Source organism: Salmo trutta, chromosome 13, assembly GCF_901001165.1.
Source record: "Salmo trutta chromosome 13, fSalTru1.1, whole genome shotgun sequence".
NCBI classification, from domain to species: domain Eukaryota; kingdom Metazoa; phylum Chordata; class Actinopteri; order Salmoniformes; family Salmonidae; genus Salmo; species Salmo trutta.
Genome location: NC_042969.1, coordinates 36413510 through 36439209, shown reverse-complemented (window position 1 = coordinate 36439209; position 25700 = coordinate 36413510). Strand labels below are relative to the sequence as shown.

General features: G+C 42.6%; 1 protein-coding gene across 1 annotated transcript in view; it reads right to left on the bottom strand.

The window, feature by feature from the left end:
• LOC115205740 (cationic amino acid transporter 2) overlaps nucleotides 1-25654 on the bottom strand; it is a gene marked incomplete in the record, with an annotated part of 27852 nt that extends 2198 nt beyond the window's left edge. Inside the window, 14 exon segments of the mRNA XM_029772023.1 lie at nucleotides 758-866; nucleotides 1984-2150; nucleotides 4411-4544; nucleotides 4635-4737; nucleotides 5708-5844; nucleotides 6316-6538; nucleotides 6891-7027; nucleotides 12845-13010; nucleotides 13129-13284; nucleotides 19303-19504; nucleotides 21520-21694; nucleotides 22235-22268; nucleotides 22630-22775; nucleotides 25517-25654. Coding sequence (XP_029627883.1) covers nucleotides 758-866; nucleotides 1984-2150; nucleotides 4411-4544; nucleotides 4635-4737; nucleotides 5708-5844; nucleotides 6316-6538; nucleotides 6891-7027; nucleotides 12845-13010; nucleotides 13129-13284; nucleotides 19303-19504; nucleotides 21520-21687 — 1702 coding nt within the window.
• Between the last annotated feature and the right edge of the window lie 46 nt (nucleotides 25655-25700).

Below are 25700 nucleotides of genomic sequence, written 5' to 3'. Positions count from 1 at the left end.
AGAGAGAGAGAGGGGAAAAGATGGGAGGGGAGAGAGAGGAGAGAGAGGGAGAGAGGAGGGATGAGAGGGAGGAAGGGGGAGAGGAGAGGGGAAGGGGGAAGATCAGAGGAGGAAGAGGAGAGGAGGAAGGGAAGTAAGAAGGGAGAAGAGAGAGAAGAGAGAGAGAGAGGAGAGAGGAGAGAGGAAGGAGAGCGAGGGAGAGAGAGGAGGAGGTGAGGGGAGAGAACGAGGGAAGGAGAAGAGAGAGGAGAGGAAGATCAGAGGAGGGAGGAGAGAGGAAGAGGAGAGGAAGATCAAGAGGGAGAGAGGGGAAGAGAGAGAGAGGAAAGAGAGAGAGAGGGAAGATCAGAGAGAGAGAGGAGGAGGAGAGGAGAGGAGAGAGCGGAAGAGGAAGGAAGATCAGGAGAGAGTGAGGAGAGGAGAAGAGAGAAGAGAGAGGAAGATCAGAGAGAGAGAGAGAGAGTGAAGACAGAGGAGAGAGAGAGAGAGAGCGAGAGAGAGAGAGAGAGAGGAAGATCAGACAGAGCGAGAGAGAGAGAGAGAGAGAGAGAGAGAGAGAGGGAGAGGAAGATCAGAGAAAACCCTCCCCTCAACCCTCTGACATCCTGTATAGCCTCCAAGCAACTTTAAACAACCCACACACCTATTGATATCAGGTCGGATAGATAGAACATGACCCATCCATCCCCACCAGCCTCCCAGTTTAGTGCTTGTGGCATGTATTATTGGGCAGAGAAGTGTTGGGTAGAATACTTACCTACGGCCATCCAGATGGCATATCGCATCCAGGTGTCTCGTCCTAACTGGACCATCAGGTAGACGTTGACAAACACACTAACTACCGGCAGCACGGGCAGGAAGGGCACCTGGGAGCAGACGGCAGGGGGTAAGAGAACTTTACTGAAATGAAAACATAAAAACACAAACAATGCACCACACAGGGCCCGGGCCCAAAGGTAAACATTCTGGAGTTCAAACACATTTGGGGTTGATTGATATTATGATCTGTTAGACTGCATCTGATAATGGTCGATAATGTTCTCTAATCAGTGACGTTTGAATGGCCTGCGATAATGTTCTCTAATCAGTGACATTTGAACAGCCTGCCATAATGTTCTCTAATCAGTGACGTTTGAACAGCCTGCCATAATGTTCTCTAATCAGTGACATTTGAACAGCCTGCCATAATGTTCTCTAATCAGTGACGTTTGAACAGCCTGCCATAATGTTCTCTAATCAGTGACGTTTGAACAGCCTGCCATAATGTTCTCTAATCAGTGACATTTGAACAGCCTGCCATAATGTTCTCTAATCAGTGACGTTTGAACAGCCTGCGATAATGTTCTCTAATCAGTGACGTTTGAACAGCCTGCCATAATGTTCTCTAATCAGTGACGTTTGAACAGCCTGCCATAATGTTCTCTAATCAGTGACGTTTGAACAGCCTGCCATAATGTTCTCTAATCAGTGACGTTTGAACAGCCTGCCATAATGTTCTCTAATCAGTGTCGTTTGAATAGCCTGTGATAATGTTCTCTAATCAGTGTCGTTTGAATAGCCTATGATAATGTTCTCTAATCAGTGATGTTTGAATAGCCTGTGATAATGTTCTGTAATCAGTGTCGTTTGAATAGCCTATGATAATGTTCTCTAATCAGTGTCGTTTGATTAGCCTATGATAATGTTCTCTAATCAGTGATGTTTGAATAGCCTGTGATAATGTTCTGTAATCAGTGTTGTTTGAATAGCCTGTGATAATGTTCTCTAATCAGTGATGTTTGAATAGCCTGTGATAATGTTCTCTAATCAGTGTCGTTTGAATAGCCTGTGATAATGTTCTCTAATCAGTGACGTTTGAATAGCCTATGATAATGTTCTCTAATCAGTGACATTTGAATAGCCTGTGATAACGTCCTCTAATCAGTGACGTTTGAATAGCCTCTGGTATTATGCAGGTGTCCATCTCCTGAAAGTGCTTCTCACCATGAAAGCAGCCTTGGCTTGGTTCTGTGGATGCCTCCAGATGATGATGACGAGGACCAGGAGGATGAAGGCTACTATGGACACACACACCATGCTCCAGATCTCCTGCCGCTGTATAGCGTCTATCGCTTGGGTCAGCAGGATGCACAGACCGCATACACACACCACTGGAGAGAAGAGAGAGGAAGGGGTGAGGGAAGAACAACTGAACAGAGAGAGAGGGAGGGGTGAGGGAAGAACAACTGAACAGAGAGAGAGGGAGGGGTGAGGGAAGAACAACTGAACAGAGAGAGAGGGAGGGGTGAGGGAAGAACAACTGAACAGAGAGAGAGGGAGGGGTGAGGGAAGAACGACTGAACAGAGAGAGAGGGAGGGGTGAGGGAAGAACGACTGAACAGAGAGAGAGGGAGGGGTGAGGGAAGAACAACTGAACAGAGAGAGAGGGAGGGGTGAGGGAAGAACAACTGAACAGAGAGAGAGGGAGGGGTGAGGGAAGAACAACTGAACAGAGAGAGAGGGAGGGGTGAGGGAAGAACAACTGAACAGAGAGAGAGGGAGGGGTGAGGGAAGAATGACTGAACAGAGAGAGAGGGAGGGGTGAGGGAAGAACAACTGAACAGAGAGAGAGGGAGGGGTGAGGGAAGAACAACTGAACAGAGAGAGAGGGAGGGGTGAGGGAAGAACAACTGAACAGAGAGAGAGGGAGGGGTGAGGGAAGAACAACTGAACAGAGAGAGAGGGAGGGGTGAGGGAAGAACAACTGAACAGAGAGAGAGGGAGGGGTGAGGGAAGAACAACTGAACAGAGAGAGAGGGAGGGGTGAGGGAAGAACAACTGAACAGAGAGAGAGGGAGGGGTGAGGGAAGAACAACTGAACAGAGAGAGAGGGAGGGGGTGAGGGAAGAACGACTGAACAGAGAGAGAGGGAGGGGTGAGGGAAGAACAACTGAACAGAGAGAGAGGGAGGGGGGAGGGAAGAATGACTGAACAGAGAGAGAGGGGAGGGGTGAGGGAAGAACAACTGAACAGAGAGAGAGGGAGGGGTGAGGGAAGAATGACTGAACAGAGAGAGAGGGAGGGGTGAGGGAAGAACAACTGAACAGAGAGAGAGGGAGGGGTGAGGGAAGAACAACTGAACAGAGAGAGAGGGAGGGGTGAGGGAAGAACAACTGAACAGAGAGAGAGGGAGGGGTGAGGGAAGAACAACTGAACAGAGAGAGAGGGAGGGGTGAGGGAAGAACAACTGAACAGAGAGAGAGGGAGGGGTGAGGGAAGAACAACTGAACAGAGAGAGAGGGAGGGGTGAGGGAAGAACAACTGAACAGAGAGAGAGGAAGGGGTGAGGGAAGAACAACTGAACAGAGAGAGAGGGAGGGGTGAGGGAAGAATGACTGAACAGAGAGAGAGGGAGGGGTGAGGGAAGAACAACTGAACAGAGAGAGAGGGAGGGGTGAGGGAAGAACGACTGAACAGAGAGAGAGGGAGGGGTGAGGGAAGAACAACTGAACAGAGAGAGAGGGAGGGGTGAGGGAAGAATGACTGAACAGAGAGAGAGGGAGGGGTGAGGGAAGAACAACTGAACAGAGAGAGAGGGGAGGGGTGAGGGAAGAACAACTGAACAGAGAGAGAGGGAGGGGTGAGGGAAGAACAACTGAACAGAGAGAGAGGGAGGGGTGAGGGAAGAACAACTGAACAGAGAGAGAGGGAGGGGTGAGGGAAGAACAACTGAACAGAGAGAGAGGGAGGGGTGAGGGAAGAACAACTGAACAGAGAGAGAGGGAGGGGTGAGGGAAGAACAACTGAACAGAGAGAGAGGGAGGGGTGAGGGAAGAATGACTGAACAGAGAGAGAGGGAGGGGTGAGGGAAGAACGACTGAACAGAGAGAGAGGGAGGGGTGAGGGAAGAATGACTGAACAGAGAGAGAGGGAGGGGTGAGGGAAGAATGACTGAACAGAGAGAGAGGGAGGGGTGAGGGAAGAACAACTGAACAGAGAGAGAGGGAGGGGTGAGGGAAGAACAACTGAACAGAGAGAGAGGGAGGGGTGAGGGAAGAACAACTGAACAGAGAGAGAGGAAGGGGTGAGGGAAGAACAACTGAACAGAGAGAGAGGGAGGGGTGAGGGAAGAATGACTGAACAGAGAGAGAGGGAGGGGTGAGGGAAGAACAACTGAACAGAGAGAGAGGGAGGGGTGAGGGAAGAACAACTGAACAGAGAGAGAGGGAGGGGTGAGGGAAGAACAACTGAACAGAGAGAGAGGGAGGGGTGAGGGAAGAATGACTGAAAGAAACCGGGGGAAGGATGCATAATGTTCCACTGCACATACTACAGTACCTTTAAAATGTAGACAATCTTTGAATAATATTATTTGTCAACTTTAATAAAGACAGATTGATTGGAGATTTCTTGTCAAACCATTTTGCTTACCAGAAAATACAGTCAAACTTGTGACTGTTTTCGAGGTGCCCGATGTTGGAAATGATGGTGGTTTGAGACAACCAAACTTGGTGTTTGATTCAAGGATCTGGAGATCTGAGTCTTCTGATTGGGTCTCTTGGTACCTAGATGTTATAAAGTCAACTTAGTACTGTTTATTTAGCTAAATAGAGAACTGCTGTTTATCTAAGTTTGGATATTTGGGAAATACTTACCTAAGTATAAGAATGCATATAGCCACAAGTGTGTAGGCAAAGAGTGTCCCAATTGACATCATATCAACCAATGCTTTCAGGTCAAACACCAGGGCCATTATCGCTGGAAAGGAAAACAAACCAGCATTCAAGTATTTACCGTAGATAAATCATCACACAAAATATATCATAGGCCAAACACAACAAACGTTTCATATCTCTATGAGAGAAAGAGAGAGAGATAGAGAGGGATGGGGTGTTACCCACTACGACCCCGGAGGAGAGGGTAGAGAGAGAGAGAGATAGAGAGGGATGGGTGTTACCTGCTACGACCCCGGAGGAGAGGGTAGAGAGAGAGAGAGATAGAGAGGGATGGGTGTTACCTGCTACGACCCCGGAGGAGAGGGTAGAGAGAGAGAGAGAGAGAGGGATGGGGTGTTACCTGCTACGACCCCGGAGGAGAGGGTAGAGAGAGAGAGAGATAGAGAGGGATGGGGTGTTACCTGCTACGACCCCGGAGGAGAGGGTAGAGAGAGAGAGATAGAGAGGGATGCGGTGTTACCTGCTACGACCCCGGAGGAGAGGGTAGAGAGAGAGAGATAGAGAGGGATGGGTGTTACCTGCTACGACCCGGAGGAGAGGGTAGAGAGAGAGAGATAGAGAGGGATGGGTGTTACCTGCTACGACCCCGGAGGAGAGGGTAGAGAGAGAGAGATAGAGAGGGATGCGGTGTTACCTGCTACGACCCCGGAGGAGAGGGTAGAGAGAGAGAGAGATAGAGAGGGATGGGTATTACCTGCTACGACCCCGGAGGAGAGGGTAGAGAGAGAGAGAGATAGAGAGGGATGGGTGTTACCTGCTCCGACCCCGGAGGAGAGGGTAGAGAGAGAGAGATAGAGAGGGATGGGGTGTTACCTGCTACGACCCCGGAGGAGAGGGTAGAGAGAGAGAGATAGAGAGGGATGGGGTGTTACCTGCTACGACCCCGGAGGAGAGGGTAGAGAGAGAGAGAGATAGAGAGGGATGGGTGTTACCTGCTACGACCCCGGAGGAGAGGGTAGAGAGAGAGAGAGATAGAGAGGGATGGGTGTTACCTGCTACGACCCCGGAGGAGAGGGTAGCGATGACAGGACTTTGTCTGGCGCTGACCTTACTGAGGGGCTTGAAGAGGAGGCCGTCTCTGGCCATAGCAAACAGTACACGGGGCATAGGGAACATGGAACCCAACAGACTGTACAGGATACAGACAGACAGACAGACACAGAGAGCAATCAGACATGTTACAGTCTCAGGGTTATGCCCCAAATGGCACCCTATTCCCTATATAGTGTACTACTTTTGACCAGGGCCAATAGGGTAATGCACTATAAAGAGATAAGGGTGCCATTTGGCATGCAGACTCAGCACAGGACCACGTTACAATCTCAGCAAAACAGCTATAACAACAGAATACGAGGCCAGATTTACAAAGCATTTGCAACCTGGTAACTATGGTTTATCTCTTTTTAGAATGGAGACAGACAGACAGACAGACAGACAGACAGACAGACAGACAGACAGACAGACAGACAGACAGACAGACAGACAGACAGACAGACAGACAGACAGACAGACAGACAGACAGACAGACAGACAGACAGACAGACAGACAGACAGACAGAAATGATGCCTGACCAGGGACTTCACATGTTCTCCTACCTACCTGGTGGAGAGGGCGCAGAGTGAGCCGACAGCCACCACATACTTGGCGGGCCCCCAGCCAATGTACTCGAAGGCCACGGGCAGCGGGCTGTTAACATTCAGCATGTAGTAGGGCATGATCAGAGTGAGGGCCGCCGACACGGCGAAGTAGGCCAGGAAACAGATGAGGAGCGACGCCACGATGCCCAGTGGGATGGACTTCTGAGGGTTCTTTACCTCCTCACCTGGAGAGACACAATGAATGAATGAATGAATGAATGAATGAATGAATGAATGAATGAATGAATGAAGCGCTGTCAATCAATCAGTCCATAAGTCGATTGGCCAGTCAGTAGAATGGTCAATCAGTCGATCAATCAGCCAATATCGATCAATTAAGCAAGCAAAGAATATCAACTGTTACAATATGCCTAAACATTCACCCAAAAAGTATTCTGTGTAGAGTAGACATTACCAAAGATACTGTATGGACAAAGCTTGGAGAAGCGCCTGGCTTTATTCATGTTTCTGTGGATGGAAATGTTTCTGATATATAGGTATATGTGCATGTTCAAAGATCAAAGCAGGTAGGCCTACTTGTTGTGGCGATGCAGTCGAAGCCTACAAAGGCGTAGAAACAGGTAGCGGCTCCAGAGATTGTCCCGTCGAAACCGTACGGGAAGAACCCTCCATCCCCATATACACTGGTCACATTGACTAGAGAGGTTAGGTTCCTGGAGAGGTCACAATACAGGACATATACACTGGTCACATTGACTAGAGAGGTTAGGTTCCTGGAGAGGTCACAATACAGGACATATATGCTGGTTATGTTGACTGTAATACAATACAGGACATCACAATACAGGACATATATACTGGTTATGTTGACTAGGTTCCTGGAGAGTTCACAATACAGGACATATATACTGGTCACATTGACTGTAGAGGCTAGGTTCCTGGAGAGGTCACAATACAGGACATATATAGTGGTTATGTTGACGTAGAGGCTAGGTTCCTGGAGAGGTCACAATACAGGACATATACACTGGTCACATTGACTAGAGAGGCTAGCTTCCTGGAGAGGTCACATTACAGGACATATATACTGGTTATGTTGACTGTAGAGGCTAGGTTCCTGGAGAAGTCACAATACAGGACATATATACTGGTTATGTTGACTGTAGAGGCTAGGTTCCTGGAGAGGTCACAATACAGGACATATATACTGGTTATGTTGACTGTAGAGGTTAGGTTCCTGGAGAGGTCACAATACAGGTGTCATGACGTTGGCCTGTGGGTAAGGTTTATGACCCCCCCATAAATACCCTTCTCCCTTCCCCTCTCTCTCTGACCCTACTGAAGGACTTGAATAGCCTGTGTTAAATATAGAGAGTCTGGGAACATCAAACAAATGGGGAAAAGGAACCATCTTTTGATAATAAAACCAGTTGGAAATATGCTTGATAACGTAATGAGTATGTATGTCAGTACATTGTTATCTGAGACATTATGATTGATGACAGGACGACATAAACTGTACCTGAGAAAGTATACACCCTCTAGTTATCAGAGTCACATGGAATTGTTATGCAATTGAAATGTTTGATATTGAAATTGTTTGTTAGGAGATTAAATGTAATTTTAGCTTCCAAATGAGAGAATTGGGTTTTCATAAGGAAAGGGCCCTGCCCGATCAGTGGCCAACCCTGTGAAGAGACATGGGGTTATAAACGATGAAACACCTCCTTCCCTCTTCTCCACTATATAAGTCTTTGACGAAAAGACATTCACGGGTTCCAGTACGTGAGGACTGCAGCCTCTACGTTAGAAGGACAGACACATATCAAGAACAGAACTAAGCCAACCTCGGCGTGAGCTATGGTATGAACTGGTATGAACTTTGAGCTTATTCACTACAGAAGTGATACTTCCTAGCCGTTGAGTTAGCGCTGCTAACGTGGGCTAGGAAAGGACGGACGACGGATCCAGTCTAACAACCAGACGAAGATACTACCACCATTGACATTCTTCCACACTACAGGAAGATCTGGTGGCCAACCCGGCCAGCATCTACGACCAACCTACCGAAGCGCAGCTCAGAGTAAATATTTATTGCATTTTCCTTTTCCAAATGGGCGGTAATTTAGAATGCATAAGATAATGTATTTACGATAGCATAGCTGCTGTTTCTTTGTTCCTAAATCTTCCCGCTCTTTCATTCAAGCCCAACCCCCCCTTCCTTTGTGTAACCAGCCATGATACAGGCTCCGTCCACCAGGACGTTTTCTGTATGACATCAATTGTATTCTGTGTATTTGTAATTCTGTGTGATTAGTTAGGTATTTAGTAAATAAATAATTAAACCCAATTTTGTATTGCTGATTCAACTTGTTAGCCAGGGTTCGTGAAGATAACCAAGAATTTACAACTTTCATGATGAGACTGAAAATAAGATAAGGGTTAATATTGACTGCTATCGATGTAAAATATTACTAAGTATTTTAAGAGTTTATTCGGAAGATAACATCTCTATAAACGTTCTTCTGTGGTGCCCCGACTTTCTAGTTAATTACATTTACATGATTAGCTTAATCAGGTAATATTAATTACAGAGAAATAATTTTATAAATTAGCATGTCATATCACTTAATCCGGCATAGCCAAAGACACGACACAGGACATATATACTGGTCATGTTGTTGTAGAGGTTAGGTTCCTGGAGAGGTCACAATACAGGACATATATACTGGTCACATTGACTGTAGAGACTAGGTTCCTGGAGAGGTCACAATATAGGAAATGTTTGCAAACTTATGAGAGATAAAACAGAAATACCTTATTTGCACAAGTATTCAGACCCTTTTGCAACAAGACTCCTGTTTCCATTGATCATCCTTGAGATGTTTCTACAACTTGATTGGAGTCCACTTGTGGTAAATTATATTGACTGGACATGCTTTGGAAAGGCACACACCTGTCTATATAAGGTCCCACAGTTGACAGTGTATGTCAGAGCAAAAACCAAACCATGAGGTCGAAGGAATTCTCGGTAGAGCTCAGATACAGGATTGTGTCGAGGCACAGATCTGGGAAAGGGTACCAAAACAAGCCACTCCTCAGTAAAAGGCACATGGCAGCCCTCTGGAGTTTGTCAAAAGGCACATAAAGGACCCTCAGACCCTGAGAAACAAGATTCTCTGGTCTGATGAAAACAAGATTGAACTCTTTGGCCTGAATGCCAAGCCTCACGTCTGGAGGAAACCTGGCACCATCCCTACGGTGAAGCATGGTGGTGGCAGCATCATGCTATGGGGAAGTTTTTCAGCGGCAGGGACTGGGAGACTAGTTAGGATCGAGGCAAAGATGAACGGAGAAAAGTACAGAGAGATCCTTGATGAAAACCTACTCCAGAGCGCTCAGGACCTCAGACTGGGGCAAAGGTTCACCTTCCAACAGGACAATGACCCTAAGCACACAGCCAAGACAATGCAGGTGTGGCTTCGGGTCAAGTCTCTGAATGTCCTTGAGCGACCCAGCCAGAGCCCGGACTTTATCCCGATCTAACATTTCTGGAGAGACCTGAAAATAGCTGTGCAGCAACGCTCCCCATCCAACCTGACAGAGCTTGAGATAATCTGCAGAGAAGACTAGGGGAAACTCCCCAAACACAGGTTGTCCCGACTTCTGCCCAAGTCGGCTCCTCTCCTTGTTCGAGAGGCGTTCGGCGAACGACGTCACCGGCTTTCTAGCCATCGCCGCTCCATTTTTCATATGTCCATTTGTCTTGTCTTGTTCCATACACACCTGGTTTTCATTTCCCCCCATCAATCTAAATGTATTTAACCCTCTGTTTCCCATCATGTCTTTGTGTAATTGTTTCATGTTATGTGGTGTTGGATTTATGCACTTGACTTTTATTTATGTTCCGTGTTTTGAGCGTGTTTGATTATTATAGTGCTCTCGTTTTGGAACGGAAAATAAATGTGAGCCTGTTAACTATTCTCTGCTCTCCTGCACCTGACCTCGCCTCCAGTACACACCATAACACAGGTGTACCAAGCTTGTAGAGTCATACCCAAGAAGACTCAAGTAAAGGGTCTCAATACTTATGTAAATGTGATATTTAGGTTTTAATTTTTAATAACTTAGCACTTGTGTGTGTAGATTGATGAGGGAAATAAAATTATTTCATCAATTTTAGAATTAGGCTGTAACGTAACAAACTGTGGAAAAAGTCAAGGGGTCTGAATACTTTCCGAAGGCACTGACTGTAGAAGTTAGGTTCCTGGAGAGGTCACAATATAGAACATACAGTTGAAGTCGGGAGTTTACATACACCTTAGCCAAATACATTTCAACTCAGTTTCTCACAATTCATTTAATCATAGTAAAAATTCCCTGTTTTAGGTCAGTTAAGATCACCACTTTATTTTAAGAATGTGAAATGTCAGAATAATAGTAGGGAGAATGATTAATTTCAGCTTTTATCGCTTTCATCACATTCCCAATGGGTCAGAAGTTTACATACACTCAATTAGTATTTGGTAGCATTGCCTTTAAATTGTTTAACTTGGGTCAAACGTTTCGGGTAGCCTTACACAAGCTTCCCACAATAAGCTGGTGTAACTGAGTCAGGTTTGTAAGACTCTTTGCTCGCAAATGCTTTTTCAGTTCTGCCCACACATTTTCTATAGGATTGAGGTCAGGGCTTTGTGATGGCCACTCCAATACCTTGACTTTATTGTCCTTAAGCCATTTTGCCACAACTTTGGAAGTATGCTTGGGGTCATTATCCATTTGGAAGACCCATTTGCGACCAAGCTTTACCTTCCTGACTGATGTCTTGAGATGTTGCTTCAATAAATCCACATCATTTTCCTGCCTCATGATGCCATCTATTTTGTGTCGTGCACCAGTCCCTCCTGCAGCAAAGCACCCCCACAATATAATGCTGCCACCCCCGTGCTTCAGGGTTGGGATGGTGTTCTTCGCCTTGCAAGCGTCCCTCTGTCAGTAAATGCTAGGAGTGGTGGTAGGAGTCAGGCGCAGAGAGCAGAGGTAAGGAAATAATGTGTTTATTCCGTAAAACAGAAAAACGGTCGACGCCAACACAACCGGCGTGAAATGCGAAGTGCCCAGAACAACAGGTACACAGCACGCACATAAAATAACACTAGTCGATCGCCAGCACATCCAATAACAAAATACACTCTGACACAAATAATCCTGCACAAACCTGGGCGGGCTACACAGGCTTAAATAACCATAAATCAAGAGAACCAAATTAGGAACAGGTGCAAACAATAAGACATACCAAACGAAAAGGAAAAAGGGATCAGCGGCGGCTAGTAGGCTGCCGAGCGCCACCCGAGCAGGCAGGGGAGCCACCTTCGGTGGGATTCGTGACACCCTCTTTTTCCTCCAAACATAACGATGGTCATTATGGCCAAACAGTTCTATTTTTTTTTCATCAGACCAGAGGACATTTCTCCAAAAAGTACAATCTTTGTCCCCATGTGGAGTTGCAAACCGTAGTCTAGCTTTTTTCTGGTGGTTTTTGAGCAGTGGCTTCTTCCTTGCTGAGAGGCCTTTCAGGTTATGTCGATATAGGACTCGTTTTACTGTGGATATAGATACTTTTGTACCTGTTTCATCCAGCATCTTCACAAGGTCCTTTGCTGTTGTTCTGGGATAGATTTGCACTTTTCGCACCAAAGTATCTCTAGGAGACAGAACGTGTCTCCTTCCTGAGCGGTATGACGACTGCGTGGTCCCATGGTGTTTATACTTGCGTTCTATTGTTTGTACAGATGAACGTGGTACCATCAGGCATTTGGAAATTGCTCCCAAGGATGAACCAGACTTGTGGAGGTCTGCAAATGTTTTTCTGAGGTCTTGGCTGATATCTTTTGATTTTCCCATGATGTCAAGCAATGAGGCACTGAGTTTTAAGGTAGGCCTTGAAATACATCCACAGGTACACCTCCAATTGACTCAAATTATGTCAATTAGCCTATCAGAAGCTTCTAAAGCCATGACATCATTTAAAGGCACAGTCAACTTAGTGTATGTAAACTTCTGACCCACTGGAATTGTGATACAGTGAGTAATAAGTTAAATAATCTGTCTGTAAACAATTGTTGGAAAATTACTGTGTCATGCACAAAGTAGATGTCCTAACCGACTTGCCAAAACTATAGTTTGTTAACAAGAAATTTGTGGAGTGGTTGAAAAATGGGTTTTAATGACTCCAACCTAAGTGTATGTAAACTTCCCACTTCAACTTTATATATATATAGGGTTGCAATTCTTGTAACTTTCCCAAACTTCCCTGGTTTTCCAGAAATCTCAGTTGAAAGATTCACGCTAATATTTCCTGCAATTAACACAGCTATAACACGCTCACACACATTTGCCAGTAGAAATGTGTTCAACAACCACTGAAGTTTCTAGCAAGTTTGGTATGATGAATGGATATCTCATGTATTGTAATCAAACGTTTGTACTGTAATCAAACGTTTAGATTGTAATCAAACATGGTTGCATACTGGAATTCTGCTGTAGCGTTGATGAGCACCTCCTGACTGATCTGCCAGTTACCGATGTCTCCCTTGACGAAGCCCGCTACAATGACAAACAGAAGAACCAGGATGTTGACGGCCGTGAAGATCTTGTTGACTATTGCCGATTCCTGGACACCAAAGGCCAGCAGACCTTCACAGGACAGAAACACGAGAAACATGTGTTCATCATCAGTACCAGACAGTTTTAATGTCTCTATGTTGTTAAACGAACCAATGATCAATCAGTCAATCAATCTTATTTAGTTTACCTGCCAGGAGCATAATGAGCCCAGCAGCAAAGAAGTCTGGGTATTCTGCGAGGCCCGGGAGGCCCATGTAAAGGTTTTCTTTGAAGAAATTCCCCATGACGTTGCCGATGAGGTCATCAAAGGTTCCGCTCCAAGCTCTCGCCACACTGGACGTCCCTGACAGGATAATGATGATGTGTGACAATAGATGGATCAATCAATCAACCGTTTACACTGGTGGGAATCGGCCTTTATGGATAGGGCTAAATTCCAATGTTTTTTTTACAGAAGACACATGAAAAGCATATACATAACCATGGTAGCAATTGGAAGGTAACAGTTTAGAGATAATGTGAACATTTTTAGACCAAAGGTGAGGACACAACAGTTCACCTGACACAAGACTGAATCCAAACATTACACTGTTGATTTTATGCGCATTTTACATTTACTGTACTTTTTGCCACATTTGTTGACAACAAAATCTGAAAATAGTCTGGATACATTCAGTAACATGATGAGAATATTCCTGGAAAATGTGGGGTAGGTGCAACATAAGACAAGAAGGTTTGAGTGAGAGGACTAGCTGCTGTCTCAAAGTGGCCACACATGTCCACAGCTTCAAAGTAATTATAGTTTTCAACTATAAGGTGCTTTTTAGAGCTCTAATACCGTAGCTGTGCCATTGGGTAACTAGAGCAGGCAGACGTGTAGTTGTTTTGTTGGGAACACAACCCTGCATTCCAGCCATCACACAATTACTGTTGTTGTTTATGGAATCCAAAAACTGCCCATTATAAATCGCAATCTGGTGGGCATGATTTGAAAGCTTGTTCTATTGCCAACATGACTAGCTAAGTATAAAATACGATCTTAGATTGCTTTCACAAGGCAATTCAGAGAAACAGATCATCATTTTTGATGTGGTTCAGAACAATCCAGGGTATGACACCATGTCATCTTGTAACATTAAACATATTGATCATAAATGTTGACACTGTATATGACATGAGTTTTATAATACGTGAAGTGCCCATTTGGACTCAGGGGTGTAATGACGTCAAAGAGCACAGAGAGCGCCCTAGAGGGTAGATGTCACGCCCTGACCTTAGAGATCCTTTAAATTCTCTATTTGGTTAGGTCAGGGTGTGACTAGGGTGGGAAATCTATGTTTATATTTCTTTGTTGGCCGAGTATGGTTCCCAATCAGAGGCAGCTGTCTATCATTGTCTCTGATTGGGGATCATAGTTAGGCAGCCCTTTTTCCCACCTTCAGTTTTGGGATCTTGTTTTTGTGTTGTATGTATTTGCACTCCTAGCTTTACGTTCGTTGTATTGTTTATTGTTTTTTGGTGGTACATTTAAAATTAAAGAAAATGTACGCCTACCACACTGCCCCTTGGTCTTGATTGAACGACGGACGTAACAGTAGATATGAAAGTGATTGGTTAAATTTGGCATTAAATGTGATTGGTTAACCTTAGGTAATTGACTTCAACAATTTAGACTCTTAATTATCACATTTTGTTTTTATGGGTCAGTATCGCCCAGGAGGTGCTAACTTAACTGCCGTGGAGTTGTTTTTAGGAGCACAGTAGCACCTCCTGGTTGAAACTCCAGACGAACTTCAATGCCATACAACTCTTCTTCCGTGGCCTCCAACTGCTCTTCAATGCAAGTCAAACTAAATGCATGCTCTTCAACCGATCGCTGCCCGCACCGCCCGCCCGTCCAGCATCACTACTCTGGACGGTTCTGACTTAGAATATGTGGACAACTACAAATACCTAGGTGTCTGATTAGACTCTAAACTCTCCTTCCAGACTCACATTAAGCATCTCCAATCCAAAATTAAATCTAGAATCGGCTTCCTATTTCGCAACAAAGCCTCCTTCACTCATGCTGCCAAACATACTGTATTGAAACAGGTAGGGAGCAGGTCTCGAACCATCGACCTTCTAGCCCGAAGTCCAGCGCGCTATTGACTGTGCCGCAAAAGCATGCTCGTGCGGCAGTGTCGATATCCGCGCTTATAAACCCAGGGTCGTTACAATACCCTCGTAAATCTGACTATCCTGCCGATTCTTGATTTCGGCGATGTCATTTACAAAATAGCCTCCAACACTCTACTCAGCATATTGGTTGCAATCTATCACAGTGTCACCAAAGCCCCATATACTACCCACCACTGCGACCTGTATGCTCTCATTGGCTGGCCCTCGCTTCATAATCGTCGCCAAACCCACTGGCTCCAGGTCATCTATAAGTCTTTGCTAGGTAAAGCCCCGCCTTATCTCAGCTCACTGGTCACCATAGCAACACCCACCCGTAGCACGCGCTCCAGCAGGTATATTTCACTGGTCACCCCCAAAGCCAATTCCTCCTTTGGCCGCCTTTCCTTTCAGTTCTCTGCTGCCAATGACTGGAACGAATTGCAAAAATCACAGAAGCTGGAGACTCATATCTCCCTCACTAACTTTAAGCACCAGCTGCCAGAGCAGCTCACAGATCACTGCACCTGTAGATAGCCCATCTGTAAATAGCCCATCCAACTAACTCATCCCCATACTGTTTTTTGTTGTTGTTGTTGCTCCTTTGCACCCCAGTATCTCTACTTGCACATTCATCTTCTGCACATCTACCACTCCAGTGTTTAAATTGCTCAATTGTAATTTTTTCGCCACTATGGCCTATTTATTGCCTTACCTCCCTTATCCTACCTCATTTGCACACACTGTACATAGACTTTTTTTATTTTTTATTTTTTATTTTCTATTGTGTTATTGACTGTATGTTTGTTTATTCCATGTGTAAATCTGTGTTGTTGTTTGTGTCGCACTGCTTTGCTTTATCTTGGCCAAGTTGCAGTTGTAAATGAGCACTTGTTCTCAACTAGTCTACATGGTTAAATACTGCTGTACAAATTCTGTCTCTCTCTCTCGCTCTCTCTCTCTCTCTCTCTCTCTCTCTCTCTCTCTCTCTGCCCCTCAATTCAAATTCAATTCAATTTAAGGGCTTTATTGGCATGGTAAACATACAGTACATACATACATACATACATACATACATACATACATACATACATACATACATACATACATACATACATACATACATACATACATACATACATACATACATACATACATACATGCAAACATATAAATACATATACATATACATACATATATATACACATCTTTAAAAAATATATATTTCCTTTATTACCCTCCAACCTTACCACACCTCCCCCAATTAGAGTAAACTAGTGAACAACAACACTTAGGCCTGTATTTTGAGCTTATACATACTATATACATTTTATGGACACAGTCTATTTTACAATAGTTTTATTTTGTTTGTTTTTAACTCTTGTCCTTCCTCTACTCTCAACCTCTCTCATGTATATCTGATGTCCATCCGGTCCATTCTATTTGCCTTAACTTTCAAACTGTACTCTTTCAAAAGAGTTTTTAACCTAAATACGTTTTTCGAACACAGTATGTTTTACATGAGTTATCTTGTTGTTATTAGTTGTTATTAGTCCCAACCTTCAGCTCCATTCAACCCCTTACATCTATCTCTTAACACCATCCATTTTAGATTTATATTTGTCATGTATTTTTTTAACTGTGCTATGATGTTTCACAAAAGTTATATTCTCATTCTTTGTACAGATTGTTAATTGAAAATAAACATTACTGCTAAAAGTATTATTATATTATTGATCGATTGACTATGACTTTTCAGATCACCCAGTAGTGCTATCTGCAGAGTTAGCTCCAGATAAATATTGCAATTCTTTAACCATTTCTGAATCTGCGACCAAAAACAAGCTACATATGGACATTACCAAAACAAATGATCTAATTATTCTGCCTCTTCGTAGCAAAATCTGCAGAGCGGGGAAGGTTGTATCCCCCATATACATAACATTCTGTTGGCTGAAAGAATTCTGAATAATTATTTAAATGTAAAAATGTGAAGTTTGCATATCAGTTCATAAAACCATGTGCCATGGAATTGGTACGTCAAAAATCTCTTCCCAACTATTTTGCAATCTATATGGCACTGCTGTAAATTTTTTGGTCCTTAAATGAAACTGGTATATATTTTTATTCATGACAATTTTCTTTAACCAATTATGGTCTTTAATGCAGGGCCGACAGACAAGTTCCTTACTTTCTCCCCCTTCCACTTTCCTCTTCCATTTTTGCAGTAATGCTGCAATTAGTTGGTTGTAATTTTGGGTAGAGCAGTCATTTCCATATGTTTTAGTTAGCTGCATGTATAACATAACTCCACCAGTGGTTTTTATGATATCATTTACAAAGATTATACCTTTTTTTAATTCAAATTTGTATTTATTTATTTAATGTAACCTTTATTTAACTAGGCAAGTCAGTTAAGAACAAATTCTTATTTACAATGATGGCCTATCAAAAGGCAAAAGGCCTCCTAGTATATTTGAGTTTAACCACAATATTTGTTGTATTATTTGTTCTGTCTTTTTTTGGTGGATTAAATTGAAATTGCAACCACATTTCTATGGCTTATATTTATAGTGATATTTGGGAGATGATTTCCTTTTCAAATAACTGAAAGTGAGAGGTTGTCATCTGAATAAAGGGGGAAAAAGGCTTTTCTTGAACATAGGGTGAGTCATTCTTACTATTAGCTAGAGAACCAGTTCGGATTTAAGTATAGCTTTTGAATGACTGAAGTGAGAGGTCTAATGCTTTAATATTTAATCATTTCTGCACTCCAAATTCATATTCATTATATAAATTAGGCCCGTTAAATTTTGTCTGGCTTGATGTTCCAAATAAAGTGGAATATTTTTTTCTCATATAATTTAAAAAGCAGGTCGCTAGGTGTAAGCAAAACCATAACACAATAGGTAAACTGGGATATGACTAAAGAGTTAATCAGGGTAAACTGGGATATGACTAAAGAGTTAATCAGGATAAACTGGGATATGACTAAAGAGTTAATCGGGGTGGTTTTCCACAAATGGAAAGGTATTTTCCTTTCCATGGTAGCAAGATCTTATCTATTTTTGCAAACTTTCTCTTAAAATGTATTGTAGTGAGATCATTTCTTTCTTTCGGGTTATGAATACCGTGTATGTCCACGTCACCATCAGACCATTTTATTGATAAACTACACGGTAATGTAAAAGTAGTCTTTTTGTGTGATCCAATACATAATATAGTACACTGATCATCATTTGGTTGTAATCCAGAGAGGTTAGAAAAAGTATCTAGATCCTCTATGAGGCTGTGGAGGGATCCAAGTTGCAGATTTAAAAGAAAACATGAATCGTAAGCGTACAATGACACCTTGGATTTTAAGCCTTGGATTTCTAATCCCTTAATATTATTGTTGGATCTGATTCTCCAAAATGTAAATATTCCAGGCATTTATATATAAACTCCAGTCGTACTTAATCAAAAGCCGTTTCAAAGTCCACTATGAAGAGCAGGCCTGGTTTCCCAGATTTTTCATATTGTTTTTTTGTTTCCAGTACTTGCCTTATATTATCTTCAATGTATCGTCCATGTAAAAAACCTGTTTGATTAGAATGAATAATGTCTGACAATACCTTGAAAATTCTATACATTTTTCTAGAATTTTTGCATCACAACACTGAAGTGTAATGGGCTTCCAATTCTTTAAATGGACTGGATCTTTATATTTGGACTGGATCTTTATATTTCTCACTTTGATTCCTTGCATGATTCTTGCCATTCTCCTTTGACCTCTCTCATCAACAAGCTATTTTCACCCACAGGACTGCCTCTGACTGGATGTTTTGTGTTTGATTGATCATTCTTGGTAAACCCTAGACACTGTCGTGCGTGAAAAGCTCAGGAGGGCGGCTGTTTCTGAGATACTGAGTCCGGCGCGCCTGGCACCGATGATCATACCATTATCAAAGTTGCTTAGGTCACACGTTTTGCCCATTCTAACGTTCAATCGATCAGTAACTGAATGCCTCGATGCCCGTCTGCCTGCTTTATATAGCAAGCCACAGCCACGTGACTGTCTATAGGAGTGATACATTTTCGTGAACGGGGTGGCGTACCTAAAAACTGTCCTGTGAGTGTGGATCAGATAGGAATAGTTCACTCCCAAAATCATAGTTAGGAAAACTCCTGAAGTAGAATGAAGTAGTATGCAGTTGTATCTTACCTATGACGTAGGACAGCAACAGATTCCACCCGGTAATAAATGCCAGTAGCTCTCCCACCGTCACATAGCTGTACAGATACGCAGACCCCGTTTTGGGGACGCGGGCCCCAAACTCAGCGTAGCACAAGCCGGCAAAGATGGAGGCCACGGCAGCGATGAAGAAGGATATGATGATGCTGGGACCTGACGACGTCCTAGCAACCTAATAGATATGATAATCAATTAAATTGATTTTATAAATCCCTTTTTATATCAGCAGTTTCCAGATACCCGGCCAAAACCCTAAAGAGCAAGCAACGCAGATGCAGAAGCCCAGTGGCTAGGGAAACTCCCTAAAATATTATAGAAAGGTCCAGACACAGTTTTTGTGATTTCACTTTTTTTTACTTACCACAAACAACAAGTCACTTCCTCATCCTCATTGTGCATTATATACAATTTCATGTGTACACCATCTAGAGACCTGCATCGCTATACCGAGAGCGTTTGACAAATTTGGTTATTTCTGGAGCATTTGTTCATGTTTTTTCAGAGCACCCGTACTGCACAGCGAGAATGAGGAAGTGAATCACTGGTTGGGGTAAGTTTCTCAAAAACAAATGAAATCACACCCTTTTACGCTGCTATTCTCTGCTTATCATCTATGCATAGTCACTTTAACTCTACCTACATGTACTGTACCTATTACCTCAATTACCTTGACTAACCGGTGCCCCTGCACATTGACTCTGTACCGGTGCCCCCTGTATATAGCCTTGCTATTGTTATTTTACTGCTGCTCTTTAATTATTTGTTAATTTTATTTCAAATTTTTTACTCATCTATTTTTTACTTAACACTTCTTTTTCTTAAAACTGCATTGTTGGTTACGGGATTGTAAGTAAGCATTTCACTGTATTCGGCGCATGTGACAAATACAATTTGATTTGATTTGTTTTCAAAAGGCACATCTCAGTAGGTGGTCCAGATATACTCATGACATGGCACAAGTGGGGGTGGTGGGGGGAGGGTGATGACATCAGAGGGCAGCACCAGACCAACTTCCTGGAATGGCCTACTCCTTAAAGTTTGCAGTTGTGTCTAAATAAAAACACTATTTTGCTCAAAACATGTTTTTTTTAACCCTTAAGTGTTCTTACTGTATTTATAAGGTTCTAAAATAGTTAGAGTATATCTTTAAATATATTCAACCATTATATTGTAAGATGGATGTCACGCCCCCCCCAGGCGTCAAACCTGTGATGGATTGAAATCTATATATTTTTTATTATACAGTACCAGTCAAAAGTTTGGACACACCTACTCATTCAAGGGTTTTTCTTTATTATTACTATTTTCTACATTGTAGAATAATAGCGAAGACATCAAAACTATGAAATAACACATATGGAATCATGTAGTAACGAAAAAAGTATATTTATATTTGAGATTCTTCAAAGTAGCCACCCTTTGCCTTGATGACTGCTTTGCACACTCTTGAATGAATCTACATATCTGCCAAATGTGGTGTTTTTATCACAAACTGAACGATTATTATGCTTCACTATAGTTTATAGTTACGTAAAAGTGTTACATTAAAATGTTGGGTTAAAGTGTTACGTTAAAGTGTTACGATAAAGTGTTACGTTAAAATGTTACGTTAAAGTGTTACATTAAAGTGTTACGTTAAAATATTACGTTAAAATGTTATGATAAAGTGTTACGTTAAAATGTTTCATTAAAGTGTTACATTAAAATGTTATATTAAAATGTTACGTTAAAATGTTACATCAAAGTGTTACATTAAAGTGTTACATTAAAGTGTTACATTAAATTGTTACGTTAAAGTGTTACACATTAAAGTGTTACATTAAAGTGTTACATTAAATTGTTACGTTAAAATGTTACATTAAAGTGTTACATCAAAGTGTTACATTAAAGCATTACATTAAAGTGTTACATTAAAGTGTTACATTAAAGTGTTACATTAAAGTGTTACATTAAAATGTTACATCAAAGTATTACATTAAAGTGTTACATTAAAGTGTTACATATGGCTAAGTGTTAAAGTATTAAAAAGTGTTGACAGGTAAACATGAAAAAATGTAAAAGGATAAATGCAACAATCAGATATGTATCCATATATCGCCCCCTAGGTAATCCCCACACCCAGAGCCACTAAGTCAACAGTGTTAAATTAAAATAAATGAGTTAACTAAGAAGAAGTTGTATCCATACCTCTCCAGAGAGAACGTAGACCCCTGCCCCCAGGGTACTCCCCACCCCTAGGGCCACCAGGTCCAGAGTGGTGAGACAGCGGTTGAAAGTGGACTCCTCCCCCTCGGGCTCCAGAGGTTTTCTCCTGGACAGGCTCCGTACAAAGGAGCTCAATGAGTGGCAGGTCATCCTTCTACTGGGGTCAGGGGTTGGGGGAGGAAGAGGGGGGGATGTAATGAGAGAAGAGAGAAAAGGGGATCAGTGGGGGGGATCAATGGGGGGGGGGGTCACCCCAGGGGGGTCACCCCTAACACCGAATCATTCCTGACTACATGATGTTCAAGAACATTACTTTCTAATAAGTTCAAAAGTTACATTGAAGAAAATACATTTAAAACTGTCTGTCTTTACCACAGTTTATGACATAAAAACATTTCTTCAAAGTATTTGAAAGATCAGCAGTATAATATCAGAAACATTATCAATAACCTTTATCAGTTTCCATGTATTTCATGAAGTCTTCTATATGCAAACCATGCTCTTTGTAAATCCACGGTAAAATCCATAAGCTACTTTATGGACTGTCCCTATCAGTAACATTCTTACACGAGGCACGCTAACTCCAAAGTTCAGCACCACTGAGTGACAAGTTTGCATTCTTCTTTTATAACGGCCCAAAATCACTATCATTAATCTACCAAATAATAAATACATCAATATTTGTTTGTCTGCTTACCTGTTAGTGAGTGATTCCCTGCTACAGAGCTGTGCTGTGTTTAGGAGAGACAATTGATAGTGTTGATTATTCCTTCCTTCAATCACTTCATTATTTTATGCCTCCTCCTTTATCACCTGCCTGACAGAAGATTGCTGTTGCTTGTCGTTTTTCTCCTGATGCCCACTGGCTCTATAACTACGCAATAACCTGCTACATGACTGATGACTCTAGCCAAAACTTAACTTGACAACTTTTATCCATAGGATAAACCTAAATGAGTCGAAGTATGTAAAGAAATATTTACGGTATGTAATGTAAATACATGTTAATTAAACAGATATGTCATAGAAAAACATGTATTAGGAATGTAATATCTAATAACAGGTGTGTGAATCAATAGAATGTGTACTCACCTTACGATAGAAGTTTCGTGTTGTCATGTGTTCTGAGACGGAACATTGAGAATGAGAGACATTCCATTCAGCTTTCACTCTCTCACTCTCTCTCTCTCGCTCTCTCTCTCCACTGGGTGTTCTGTAGGTCCACTGCTCACTCCTTCCTTACATTGGAGAGTACAAAAAAAGATGGGGGAAGAATGAACCAGAGAATGATCCGCTAGCTAAATGCCACTATCTCACAGGAGAATATATACAGTGGGAAATGATTGACACCCTGTTTAAAGATGAGCAAAAATGAATGTATAAAATATGTAAATAATTCAAATACTGAGCTATATTGTATGCTCCAAACATTTAGGAAATTATTTTATTTTATACTAATACAATTGCTCAGAGAAAGAGATTTTGTTTAACTATAAATATTTGTTTTTCTCAAAAAGGTAGGGGTCAAATTTTTTTTAAATTTCTCACTTTGCGAGAATAACGACTACCTTTTTGAGAAACAAAAATATGACTTGCTAAACAAAATCTATTTCTCTGAGCAATTGTATTAGTATATAATAATACAAATTCCAAAAATGTTTTATCATACGATGTACAGGTAACTGCCAAAATAAAGGAAACACCAACATAAAGTGTTTTAACAGGGTGTTGGGGCACCACGAGCCTGAACAGCTTCAAAGCACCTTGGCATAGATTCTACAAGTGTCTGGAACTATATTGAAGAGATGCGACACCATTCCTCCACGAGAAATTTCATAATTTGGTGTTTTGTTGATGGTGGAGAACTGTCTCAGGAACCACACCAGAATCTCCCCTAAGTGTTCATTTAGGTTGATATCTGGTGACTGAGACAGCCATGGCCTATGGTTTACATCGTTTTCTTGCTCATCAAACCATTCAGTGACCACTCATGCTCTGTGGATGGGGGCATTGTCATCCTATGGGGGCATAGCAATGGTAGCCAAAATAATGGCCTGCCCAGTATTTTTATACATGACCCTAAGCATTATGGGATGGTAATTATTTTATTAAATCAGGAAGGGTGTCAATAATTTCGAACCCCACTGTGACTGTCTGTCCACACAGTTTCTTTCTCAGGGCACACCACACGACACACCCTGCATGGTTGCCCTGTCCCTATCATCTCAGTTAGGTCCCAGCCGACTCAGGAGACAAGGTTATGTTTTTCTCTGCAATGTAGTTCCCAGCCAGCTCTCTGTCAGCAGCTGAGAGGCAGCCCTAACTATCAACCCTGACAGATAATGTCAAAATAATCACTATTAACTAATAGGTAATGTCATTATTATCCCTATTGTCCTTGTTAGCGAGATTATTAAGATGAGGGAGAGAAAGAGAGAGCAAGAGTGACGGAGAGAGAGAGAGAGAGAGAGAGAGATGGCAGATAGAAAGATTGAAGAGAGGGGGGTCGAGAGAGAGGTTAGAGAATGAAAGAGAGAGACGGACAGAGAGAAAGAGAGACAGAGAGAGAGAAAGAGAGAGAGTGAGAGAAAGAAAGAGAGAGGGAGATTGAGAAAGAAAGAGAGAGAGAGTGAGCGAGCGAGCGAGAGAATAAAAGAGAGAGAGAGGAGAGAGAGAGAAAGAGAGAGAAAGAGAGAAGGGGACAAAGCTGCTTTCATGGTTTATAACCCTGGTTCGGGCTGCACACTCTATGACTGTGGGGTTGTTTCGTTTTCTTCCCCCCTGAGCCTCCTCTCGTCTCCCATAAAGGGATTTCAGCCAACCCTAATCCCTCCTGACGTCCACCTCCCTACCCAGGGACGGACTGAGACCAGAAATCAGCCCGGTTATTTCTAACACACCAGAAACCTTTTTTTCTTCTTCTTGAGGCCTCCATTATTATCTAAATAATGAGAATTCAGCCCATCTGGCATTTCTCTCAACTGCCCTACGGCCAGTCCATTTCTGTCACTACCCCAGGCCTGCCTCTCCCCCCCTGGACAACCCCTGCCCACCTGCCTCAGTGCACGCCCGTGTACCTTTGACCAATCTCCTCATGGCTCAGGCCTCCTGCCCCAGGGCCCCATATCTGCACATCTCAATAACACGGATAAGTTCTTCAGAGTACCAGTAATGATATTGGTAATGTTAAACCACAGAGGTGTGCTTCTGTGGAACAGACACACACACACACACACAAACACACACAAACACACACACACACAAACACACACACACTGCTGCTGTTGCTGCTGTGGAACAGAACAGTCATGGCTCTCTCTCTCGCACACACACACACACACAAACATACACACACACACACACACACACACACAGATACACACACACACAAACACACACACACACACACATACACACACTCACACAAACATATACACACATACACACACACACACACACACACACAGACACAGATACACATACACACACACACTGCTGTGGAACGGAACTGTCATAGTTTGTGAGGAAGGTTTATAAGCAGAGAGAGATCGCGAGGAGACAGAATCACACTGAACCTCAGGAAAGTCCACATGCATACTGAGGTAGTGTCCCAAATGGCACCCTATTTCAAATACAGTGGCACTACTTTTGACCAGCGTCCTATGGGCCCTAGTCAAAAATAGTGCACTATAAAGGCAATAAATAGGGTGCCATTTGAGACCAGGTTAGAATCAAGTCACTTCCCTGTGTGCTCAGACAGTGGGTTTTAACATGGAGTGACAAGTAACAAATCAACCTGACAGATTGTACATACAAAAATGCATTCAGGCAGGAAAATTGCATATATATTTATAAATAACCCAAATTGAAAAGCTGCTAAGTTCTCTCTCTCTCTTTAATCTTACTAGTTTACCGTCTCTCTCTTTTTCTCCCCAACAAACACAACTCTATAAATACATACTTTGAATAGAGTCTTTACCTTGTCTCAAGTTCGCCCAGACCAAGACTGCTATTTAATTGTTGTTGTTGTTTATCCCGAGTGGATGGACAAATATAACCGCTGTCTGTGTTTACTCTTACGAGGGCAAAGTGATTTTTACGGCCATATATACAAGGCTGTGTTGTGTGACCCTCCTACTCACTAGATTTAGCGACAAAGTAGC